This window comes from Suillus clintonianus (assembly GCF_016758775.1).
Source record: "Suillus clintonianus strain FC179 chromosome Unknown DEU56scaffold_258, whole genome shotgun sequence".
NCBI lineage: Eukaryota > Fungi > Basidiomycota > Agaricomycetes > Boletales > Suillaceae > Suillus > Suillus clintonianus.
In genome coordinates, this window is record NW_024539482.1 from 1 (window position 1) to 11055 (window position 11055).

Below are 11055 nucleotides of genomic sequence, written 5' to 3' on the forward strand. Positions count from 1 at the left end.
AGCCAACAAGAAAGTGAAAAGGTAAAAAAAGCGAAATTCCTGGCCATCTCTATGCAGAGCTGTTTCCCACATGAAAGGCCGGACCAAAGGAATTCCTTGCTTACCCAATACCCCTCAGAGCGAAAATCATGGTCCACCTCTATCCGGGATGCATCCCACATGAAGGCGGGGAAACAAGGACCTTGCTACCCACATTGCCCCCAGAGGCCAACAAGAAAGTGAAAAGGTAACAAAAGCGAAATTCCTGGCCACCTCTATCAGAGCTGTTTCCCCATGAAAGGAGGGGACCAAGATCTTGCTACCCAAATACCCCTCAGAGCGAAAATCTTGGCCACCTCTATCAGAGCCCATGAATGGGAAAAGCCCTCAGATTTGACTGACTTTCGCTTCTTGGCTGGCAAAACCTGGACCTTGCCCACATCAGACACTGATCTGCCATAATGCTCTGATGATCTGTACCCTATGCCAACCAACAGTTACATTGCTCCACAGAACACCAATATAATCACCATTACTGACCATCAGCCCACAGCTACATGCAGCCCTCAGCCCATGGAAACCCTTTGCCAAATTCAATCCCCATCCAATCATGCCCTGGGCCCAATACAACCTCAAACCAGGCGGCTAAGCATCAGTTACTAACCCAATGCGAAACCCTCAGCCAAATCCAACCCTCAGCCCTGCAAAGCCCTCTACCCAATCCGACCCTCTGCCCAGTGTAACCCTCTGCCCAATCCAACCCTCAACCCAGGCAACTATTTATTGACCTTGTTTGCACCATTCCAACAACATCGGTCAAATCCTGATGGGATTATGAATAGGTTTATTTACAAGGGCAAAGTGATCCAAGAAGCGAAAGTCAGTCAGGTCTAAGACTCAGATGACCTTTGTTCACACACAAAGGTTGTCCCAGTCTTAGATTTGACTGACTTTTGTTTCTTGGCTGGCTTTGCCTTCGTAAATGTGCCTCGTTGTAATGTCATTATGATTTGACCGAGAAACTCCAACACAGTCTACATTAGCAATCAACCAATGAATGATGATGTAAATGTATCCAATATGTTATTGGTGACATTCACATCTTCGTTGAGTTGGCAGCGGTTGTTGATGTAGACTACAAGAGAAGCGACTCCAGGAATGATTGCCTGTCCATAAGTTAAATGCTGTCCCTAGGTAGCTACGCTTGACAGAACTGTGTTCTATCATCATGAAACATATGTTTGATCAGCTACTAGCAAGTCAAAAGACCTATTGGTAGAGGAGTGTAATGATAAGAATTGTGGGGTACATCTGATGTGGTCAACCAACCTCAGCTCGCATTGAGTTTCAGATCAAGGTGGCTGACCAGGTATTTACAGTTGTGGAGGTATGGACTAGAGAAGATCTCATAATGACATCATGGAGTTTGTTCACAATATACAGTGGTTGAACTCGTAAAAGAGTATGTGGATGCTGCATTTGCATAAAAAAACCTCGCGCGTGCGACTATGTCTTGCACTGTGGCAATATCACATCTTTTGTACCTCATAGTCCTTTGTAATGTGTCTCACAAATGTGAATAAATGCCTGATGTCAGATGATAAATTAAATCCTAGTCTTCCCGTTGCCCGCATTACATTATACATCAAGCCAAAGAATGAAGGCATTAGCTGCCATTGAGGTTCATCTGGTATATGAGCACTTGCATGGCAGTTTTGCGTTCCCAAGTTCATGCAATGGTGGCGCCAAGGTGCTATTCACAAAATTGATTAATACAGTACATCTACATCCATCGCTCATTCCACAATATCTTCTAGTTGGGTCATGGGAAATGGTCTCCGTGGACGTGTGGGAGGGGGGACTCTCTTGTTTTTCCTGGCCATGGTCATTTTCTTCTGAAGTTCCCGCCGCTTCTGTCTCTCTGTCTTTCTCCGCAGATTGCCATCAGTGTCGAAGGGTTGTGAGTCCATGAGGTCGGCTGCAAATATGCGTTTACCCTTGATCAGCTTCATCGTTCGACGTGCTTTTGGGGCCCTCTTCTGACTCTCTCCTCCCCTTCCAATACAATCGATCTTGTAGAATATTGGATTGGTCGTGAACACAATTGATTCGTTCTTTTGCGTCCACACTCTTGCTCCGCTAGCAGGAAGGCAGTGAAGTTCCGAAAATACCTCACGTAATCCCTGTTTCAGCAACTGTTGCTGATCCTCATCCATCGCCTTCATCGTCCTGTGAAATTCTGCAATGTATCCATCGCCCTCCCAAAGCCCAGACCACTGAGTATTGTCCTTATGGGCGGCATCAGGGTCGGGAAAGAACAGAGTGCACCTGTCAAGGAAGGGCCTCGACTTCGGACCCATGCGACCAGGAGTGACGCCCGTACTATCATTCAGCCCGGCATTGCATGCTTCAAATGCGACTGCAGCGAGAGTGTCATCGATGCTGGTGATTGTCCAGCACTTCATGGCCTCTTGAAGCGAGTTTGGGTGAGGTCTGATGCCCTTGAAGATTTCGGGTGTGAGCATCAGCCACATGTGCCTAGTGAACATGACCACCGAACGTCCGACGGAGAGTTGAGTGTTGGACAATCTGGGTGACCACACCCAGGGTCTCATGATCATTGCAGGCGAGTTTGACATGGCTGCCTTGAGTCGAGTCCATGTTGGTGTGCGACCAAGAGGATAGTCCTCCAGTTCAGACTCGGTGCTTTGCCATACATTAGTTCTGCTCACTGCCCGGTCCCTTTGAGCCTTTGCATTGACTCCCATGAGGGCCAGTACATGCACGTCGTCGATTTGCTGCACCTCAGTCAGGCATGTGTCGCTATTGATGTCGAAGTCGTGTAAGAAAAACATTCCTGCAGTTTCGAGGATGTTTCTGTACTCGAGTAGGGCAAGAGATTCACGGATGTGAGAGTCGTAGATGATAGGAGTTGATGTTGTAGAGCGAAGCATGTGGTTGAGCACTCCAGTGAGAACGCCAAGATTCGGTGGATTCTTTCTGACAATGGATATCTGGGTCCTCTGAATCTCCCGCACCCGTCTCCTCAGAAGCTCGAACCAGATCTTGGATGGAATCCACAGGACTGGATCTGATTTCAGGTATTCTCTGGCCTGCATGATGAGAATCGCCCAAGTCATTCTATAGTCGACGACAATTGGAGTGTGTGTCACTGACCTTTTCTTCCACATTTTCCAGGATGATTCTGGCTGCATGTCCGCTCACCCTATACTCATCCCTGACACCATATGTTTTCTCCTTGCAACCCTCGACGACCTTGGCGATTTCGGTGCATTCAGCCATATATGATGGGGACAGCTTATAGGCGTCGCTGTCGGATGCGAAATTCGCTTGGTTGCTGTTTGTTCGAATCGACTCATAGTACAGGTTGTAGGTGCTCCTGAATGCGATGTGCGTCTGCTGAGATCTCTCCTGTTGCATCTCGGCCTGCAGCGCCCCATATCTAGACAGCGTGTTGTGATGATGTATCTCCCCTCTTTTGTAGCCTCCCGCTCCAAATGATGCTTCCAGTGCATCTAAGCGCCACACCCCTACGAGTGGGACATTTGGAGAGTGGGGCGTGAATGAGACACCCACATCTACCAGCAGTTCGCCATGCCTCCTGTTCATCATATATTGCCAGTCAAGGTCAGGCAGGTTGCGACGCAGGGCCTCTTCTGGTCCTGAGAAACGCCCCCTCTGGCCATCCTTCGTGAGCAGCTTGATTCCCTTTCCTTCCAGAATAAAGAAAGACGACCCATACATGCTGAGCTCAGGTCCTCCATCACGTATGCGAGCTTCCATGCGTTTCTGCACGTCACAAAAGTCATCGTCTGAGAGGGGGATGGTTTTAGGAGGTCCCCATCCGCCCCTTCTCCCGTCCGCACCTCTGGCCTTGTAACGTGCTTCCTCCAATGTGTGTTTCAGGTAGGGCTCCCAGCTGACGTCGGTGCACTGTCCAATCGATGGAAGCAGTACCCTATCCCAGAATATGTCCAAGACCTCCTTTGGCATCAGAGTGATTCTCCGACCGTTCGTTGGGTGCTGATGAATCATCCTTGGGAACGCGATGTATAGATTGAGTGTCGATGATGCTGATGATATGCGGCCCATACAGACATGAGGGATGGCAGACATAGGAAATCGTTTGGAGAGCCATTCAGTCCTCCCACCGGGTGAATTTGCATCCTGTTCCGACTGCGGTATGGTGATCTCTACATAGGTGTGATTGTGCTTGTATATGCCTGGTTTCGTTTGGAAAGGCGGAACGATGTAGACACCAACAGACCCTTTGCATCGGAACACCTTTGTTGTCCATATGATGCTGTCTATGTCCACTGAGATCTCTATCTCGTCTTCTGAGAGTGAAACAGCATCTCGTTCGAGATCAACATATAAGGCAGGACCATCGCCATACCGATGACTGGTGCAGCCCCGCACAAAGGCATTGTGTCCGAACCTGCATTCATCCTGCAGTGGGGGATCATATTGGGCGGATTCGACGAGCTCAGATGCGGAGAGTATTTCTACATCAGTGATGTATGTGCACTGTTCGTCGTGATCAGTTCCCCGTCGCTTCAGGCTATATGCACCTGTCACACGATCAGGAACTTGGTCCGAAGGATCATGGGAGTCTGTTGTTCCGATAGGCATGATGTGGTCCATGGTTGCTGTGGGGTCGCATTGATAGAAAATGTGGAATGAACTTGGTGTGATGCGATAGCCGCAATCGACCCAGTCTAACCAAGCGGTGGAGATCTGCATCCCCCCAGCAGGGAATGTCATCGTCGTATGGATATCCCTAGGAGTCAGCATCATCTCAATGGTAGGTCCGCCCTCATATTCATCGAATCCATGGTCGTCTGGCAGCCATCTCCTACCTCCGTATGCAGCCAATGGAATTGGTGCGGTTGGACGTGGAAATCGTCTGTTGCTTCCAAGATACCAGTTTTTCACTCGCCTCCGAGATGTTGTGGCAGCTACAGTGCGTTGAGAGTCCTCGGTATCATGGACGACCGATGGTAATTCTGGCTCGAGTTGAAGGTGTGTTCCAATGGCACGAGGGACTATTGAATTGCGATTCCGAGATCCAGCGAGGTGTTTGTTTGCTTTGAACAGCTTGTCAAGGTGCGCCTTGCCAATTGCATGTACCATATTCGTGGCGTCATCATCCTCACTTGATCCTGCATCTGGACCATCTTGCTCAGCATTGGTGCTATCTCCATTCTCACCACTGTACGAGGCATGCTCTCCATCTTGATGGACGATGGGGCGTTGACACATGGAGCAGGTGGCGCTCACAACAGTCAGCCTCCGCAGGACCTTCAGGCAATCAGCCTGGTATCGCCCATTCTGGATCGAATTGATGATGTCCTCGTCGGGTAGCTCGTCGTCTTTCCAATCATCTCGTGGGCTGTCTAGGAGCATCAGGTAGTTGCTGCAACAGAGCTTGACATGCGCAGCAATAGCGCGCAGCATGTGAACCCGCAGTTTGTGACCGCATTGGATCTCAAAGTCGGGTAAGTTGCCCTGCTCATCCAAACCCAGCTTCAGACATTGCGCCAGCACGGAGCAAGCGATGGGACCACAGTCGACCCCATTTTGCTCCCAGTCCATTGGGTTGATGGACACGTCTGAGACATCTCCTGTGCTCCATCCATGAAGGGCTCCGATTTTCCTCCAATATTCCGGACCTCTCCAATCGTTCCAGTCATGTGGATCCTCTCCGTCTACATCCATTGAATCCGCAGAAATATGGCGACCCAAGACGTGCGCCATGCGTCGCTCATAGTCGAATATGACCACGAAGAAATGGTTGGAATGATGCACTATGAATCCGACAGGGGCCATGGCACAATTACCGTCATGGGGCACAAAATGGTTCCGCCGGAAGTGCTCCAGTTCTTCATCCTCGATTTCATTTGCCCTCACTGCATTCCAGTCCACATATCTCATGTGTGTTCTGCCCAGCATCTCATACCACACATGGGACAAGTAAAAATTGGCGACTGCTGCTTCGAGCCACTCGTTTAATCCAAGGGTCGTCCAGCTATGCAGCACAGACAGCCAGACACCCGGCTGCGCCATTGCACGAGCTGTTAGTTGGTAGCATGAGTGACTCCAGGTCTATCATTTTATACTCTGAACTCCACTCACAGGCGATTTCCTGCTCAGTAAGTGCAGCCAATGTAGGTGCAGGCGCTTCAGGCGAGTGTGTCCTGAACTCGTGTTGCGGTGGGGGCGTGGGTCTATAGTCATGATCAAGCGTTCCTCCGATCGACTGTGATCTCCCTGATATACAAATAAATGGTTCAGCCTGCTCACACAACCATGGTACCTTGACGGTCAATGCTTACATCTCACTTTCTTATTGTGTGCATCATCCTCATTTTGTAGTTGGATGATGTTTGAAGAAACTTCGTGGATTACATGTGTCCTGGGCGCTGGAAATAGAATATATTATAACATCTTCGACAGAGACTTTGAGATCGACCAACCATTGACTTCTGTATGTCTAACACCTTTTTTAGGACGTCCGCGAGCACGTCGAGTTGATGGCTGTTCCCTGACTTCCCTGCTCTCCATCTCCGCCCCATTGAAATTGAGACTCGGGAATTCGGCTTCTGCTGGTTGGTTGTCCACATTGCATGTATCGACAGGGACTACAGTGCTGATACCACCGTGACCCCCATCAATAGTTTCCTGCTGGCATGGATTACTTGTCGCCCGGATGATATGTCTGACACTTCTATCATGATTGAAAGTTAATGTCTTGTGCGTGCTGCCTGTGGTCAAGTATCATTTCAATGAAAATAGAGTTGTGGTGCTGGGACTGACGACATGAAATCCCTTTCTTGGATGGTCGTCCGCGTGCCCTGCGTGGTTTGCTCTCTTGTGTATCATTCTCCTTCTCAGCTATTCTGGAGCTTTCCATCGCTGTCGATTGTTCCTCGCAATGTGGATCGGTATGTTGCCGATGAGCTGGGTTATTCTTTGCGGTCCATGCTTCCTGCGGATTCCAATCCAGGATGCCAGAGTTCAGAATTTCCTGTAGCATATTGATGCTCCCCTCCTCCCCATGCTCCTCATCCTCTTGAATTAAATCATGTGTATTACTTATCATTTCATCAATGGGAACACAGTACACCACATCCACTTGTGCTGGGATATGGTCAGGCACTGGACTTGTGGTAGCACGAATGACACGCTTTCCAGACACATTCTGAACAGTATCGATAGTTGATGTGTCCTCCTGAGCGCTCGCAACGCCTGGCATCTGCTTGCCACCTGAAATCTAGTGTCATGTCTATGTAAATAGGGGTCAAATAGATGTACCCACGGCGCTGCACCACTCGCTTTTTTGGCCTCCCTCGTCGTCCTTTAGTTGCCTCGACATGATTCCCGCTCGACTCTACGATTTTACAATTATCTATGGCTGCTGACAGTCCTCCAAGATCGTCATCAGTATTCCATCCATCCTCCAAAGTAATTTCGGGTATGTATCCAATGGTTCCTGTAATCCTCGAGTGTTGTGGGTCCCAATCCAGAATCTTGGACTTCATGATTTCCAGTTGAATATCACTGATATAGTGTTCGTCCATCAGAATGTAGGTATGCGCTGTGCTTGAGGCTGAGCTCGCCCCACCCTCCCAGGGTCCATGTATTATATTCCCATTAATTTAGGGTCCTTGGCTTGATAGGCTCCGAGCTCAAGTTCCGTTGTATTAGGCTATTCGGTTAATGGAGCATTGGACCACAACGTGATTTGAGTAGGGTGGCAATACTCGGCATGACATAATATTATGCTGGTGGTTTTCCTGTTATGGATGATATTCTGATTTGATCGAGTGATGTATAAAGTACGGATCAAAATCTCCTTCGACACCAAGAGACCCATTTTGTAGGCACACTAGACCTCACTCACATCGTCCTGATGTCCCTCGCCTGCATTTCCGTCAGACCTTTGGTGATCAGCCATGTATCCCATTCAGAGAAGAGAAGAACATTGCCTCCTATGAGTGGTAATCATCCGAAGCTGGGCACACTCAGGCGATGTACATCATTGGAATGTATGTTCCACTGTGGCACCTGACATTAATATTTGTTTACCACCAAGTAACTCATCATTCACAGGGGTCTATGACACTGATGCACCATCTGATGGCTCGATCGACGAAGGCCGTTTGGTGATTCGAGTTGGGGATGAGTATGCGAACGTCTACATATTTATTGTGCAAAACTGACCTGCATCATTCAGTGTCTCCATATTTCCACTTGATGAACGTGCAGTACCGTCGAATGACGGAAGCCTCCCTACGATGTCATATTGGTATGGTAAGGTTTATGGAGATCTATTGGACGGCAGCCAAAAGGAATAAGACACAGGTGACCGAGACCACTATTCCTCTCCAAATCCGATATGATTACTCATGTGGTATGCGACAGGACGTGTGGCTTGACATACAGTGGTACTACAGGCGGGTTGACTTGGAGGATCAAGATGTGGAGTATGTTTTTCCGTCATGGAGACTTCACAGAACCATTGACAGTGTCTTCTTTATCCAGCCTTGCAGCTTGCCGTAGGTGACTATGAAACTTGTGTTGAGCGATCACAAGTCTGTCGTGGATATGCATTGCGTCGAAGGTGTGTTGTCAATTATCTCTGCCTGTCCAGACCATCCCAGTAATATTAATATGTTTCTATGCACTGAAGCTCACGCAGATATTGTTCGGTATGATGAGGGCGATCTATCCCAACCTCAAATACCGACTGCGACCCTATACCACCGGTGGAATATATCCATGCAATTCACAACGCGCAGGAATCTAGAACTGCAGCAAGTAAATATCGAAGTTAGTACCATTTCTGTCTGGTCGAGTTGATCAAGGTCATAATCTGTGTCACAGAATTCGCAGGTCTCCACGAATTGCGGTTGCAACTCCTGTGATATCCCATTTTCTTCCCCCAATCACCTGCAACGATACTGCAGGTCTTGTTGCCGGTGGTTCAACGAGGCATGTATGTCAGCACTTGGCCACAGGATGAGTAGGAACACAAAGGCACGCCTGCCATCTCCCTACAACGCCGTCAGATTTGATGAAGAGTTTCTCGCCCTTATGACAACACCGATTCGAAGGGGGGGACACTGTGGGGTAGTTGGAAATGGTATACTTGTCATCCAGGTCAGAGCACTCATGGAACAGGCTGTAAAGGTGGGTACACTTCCCGATGGATGGATGGACGACCTTCGGCCCACAGTGCAGACATCTCCTAACGAGATTATTCGACGATACTCCTGCCCCACATGCAAAGGGATGGTAATATAGTAGTAGTTCAATTCTGTCATGTCTCTTACTCTACTCCACGTAGATGGTATTCCTTGGCTTACAAAATGTTAGATACAATGCTATCTACTGTCGGTTTAGCGGCCCACATCAATGCTGAGCGTATGCCTGGGTGTTCGTCCATTTAGTAATGTCAGGGTCACAAGGTTTGACATAGGTCCATGGGGCAATTGGGGTTATTTCACAATATGTCATTGGTGTATTTGGCCTAGGCGCGGGCTCTTTGATTCCAGGCTTGTGAGTCATGAAAAAATCGTGTTGCCAGCCGAACGACCTGTAAAATGAGGGCGGCCATGTGTGACCAACACTAACACCGCTGTTGCATGCACAGCAGTGTTGCATACAGGCCAGCTGGGGAGTATAATTGGATCTTATTATCAGCAGCCCAATGATACAGTCAGACAGTACCTGTATTTATATTGCATATGAAAGTGGGTCTTAATCTCCCATACACCAGTACACGATGGACGAACAGCCCATACCGCTAATTTCATAAACAATTGGATTTGATTAGCACAGCACCGGATCATGGTTTTGAAAATTTGACATCACATGCATATGGCTGTGTGGAGCCGAGTTACAAGCTTGAGGCACCCGAGATATTACAAGTACTGAGGCGGAACTGGTGGACCTGCAAGCGGGCACATTCCTTTCCATGAATCCGTTGTGTCACATTCGTCAATGGAGTCCAGAGGAGATCGGTCGACTACTGAAAGTCAAAGGAACAATTCAAGATGTGGATGGATTGTGTTCGTTCAAGGTGTCCAGCCGACCTCGCAAGTCCTGTGACGTTGCTGCACACTATCGCATTCCTCTTCATGCGCTGAACAAGAAATTTGGCCTGTATAGGAAGATTGTGGAACACCTCAGTGCTTCATCCCATTTTAACGCTGCCCAGATGCGTGATGTTTATGCCTCAATCATGGACTACATGAATGAAGTTCGCATTGCATTCCTGGAAGACGCTGCAGGGTCCCTAGATGCATTACATGGTCGCTTTAGATCCCCGGCGCTCGATTACTATCTCTGGTTGGATCATACATGCAGTGGCTTTGATTCCCAGTATCGTAAAGTCCTACAAGAGACTCATGGAGTTACATTTGAGTGTATACGGGATTCAACATGCTCTGATATACTTATGTTTCGTGCGTGTCCTTGTATTATCAATATAACTCGTACTGATCCGCTAATCAGTCGATTGGCGTGCATATCATAACAAACACTGTGAGGAGCATGACTGCTGTGGTGCGCTGCAGGGTTGTGGTACCGGCGAAGACGTCCAGCAGTTGCTTGCCGCAGTCGATTCCTCTCTCAATGCTTCCAATGCTCCAGTAGAACATGGAGCTGGTACGGATACCACCTGCACGACGCATCCAGGCGATACTGCTGCCCCAGTGGCGACTCAATCACACTGCGTTGATTCGGTGCGTGCCTCGTGTATCTAAACAGTGTACTAGCTTATGCAGATCCTGTGTCTTCAGAAGGACTCCTTTCCAAAATATCCATTGCCCTTCAACGATAACGACCGAATGCTGGCTTTAAGTACACTTTCTGGGGGAGCACGCAAGTTGATCATTGGTGGATTTGGGCGATGGCTGCCCAGTCACATTGCGATGCGGTTTCGAGAGATGCAAGGATTGCATCATTACGACCCTATGAAGGGTCTCTGGGAGCATGGCATGCTGTTCACATCACGAAATAATGAAGAGTTCTTCGAGTTTTTGGAATGGC

At 48.5% G+C, this 11055-nt stretch overlaps 3 protein-coding genes across 3 annotated transcripts; 2 read left to right on the top strand and 1 right to left on the bottom strand.

The window, feature by feature from the left end:
- Positions 1 to 1775: 1775 nt before the first annotated feature.
- Positions 1776 to 5934, bottom strand: DEU56DRAFT_750129 (uncharacterized protein; the record flags this gene model as incomplete). Its single annotated transcript, XM_041349509.1, has 3 exons — positions 1776 to 3092; positions 3157 to 5155; positions 5261 to 5934. The coding sequence occupies 3 exons, from the start codon at positions 5932 to 5934 to the stop codon at positions 1776 to 1778; spliced, it is 3990 nt and encodes a 1329-aa protein (XP_041200556.1).
- A 1978-nt stretch (positions 5935 to 7912) lies between these two features.
- Positions 7913 to 9424, top strand: DEU56DRAFT_762563 (uncharacterized protein; the record flags this gene model as incomplete). Its single annotated transcript, XM_041350725.1, has 9 exons — positions 7913 to 8048; positions 8113 to 8185; positions 8237 to 8318; positions 8425 to 8486; positions 8586 to 8623; positions 8702 to 8832; positions 8970 to 8998; positions 9021 to 9297; positions 9350 to 9424. 9 exons carry the CDS (start codon positions 7913 to 7915, stop codon positions 9422 to 9424), a joined length of 903 nt encoding a protein of 300 aa, XP_041200557.1.
- Positions 9425 to 9979: 555 nt separating this feature from the next.
- Positions 9980 to 10769, top strand: DEU56DRAFT_920511 (uncharacterized protein; the record flags this gene model as incomplete). Its single annotated transcript, XM_041358472.1, has 2 exons — positions 9980 to 10469; positions 10519 to 10769. The coding sequence occupies 2 exons, from the start codon at positions 9980 to 9982 to the stop codon at positions 10767 to 10769; spliced, it is 741 nt and encodes a 246-aa protein (XP_041200558.1).
- Between the last annotated feature and the right edge of the window lie 286 nt (positions 10770 to 11055).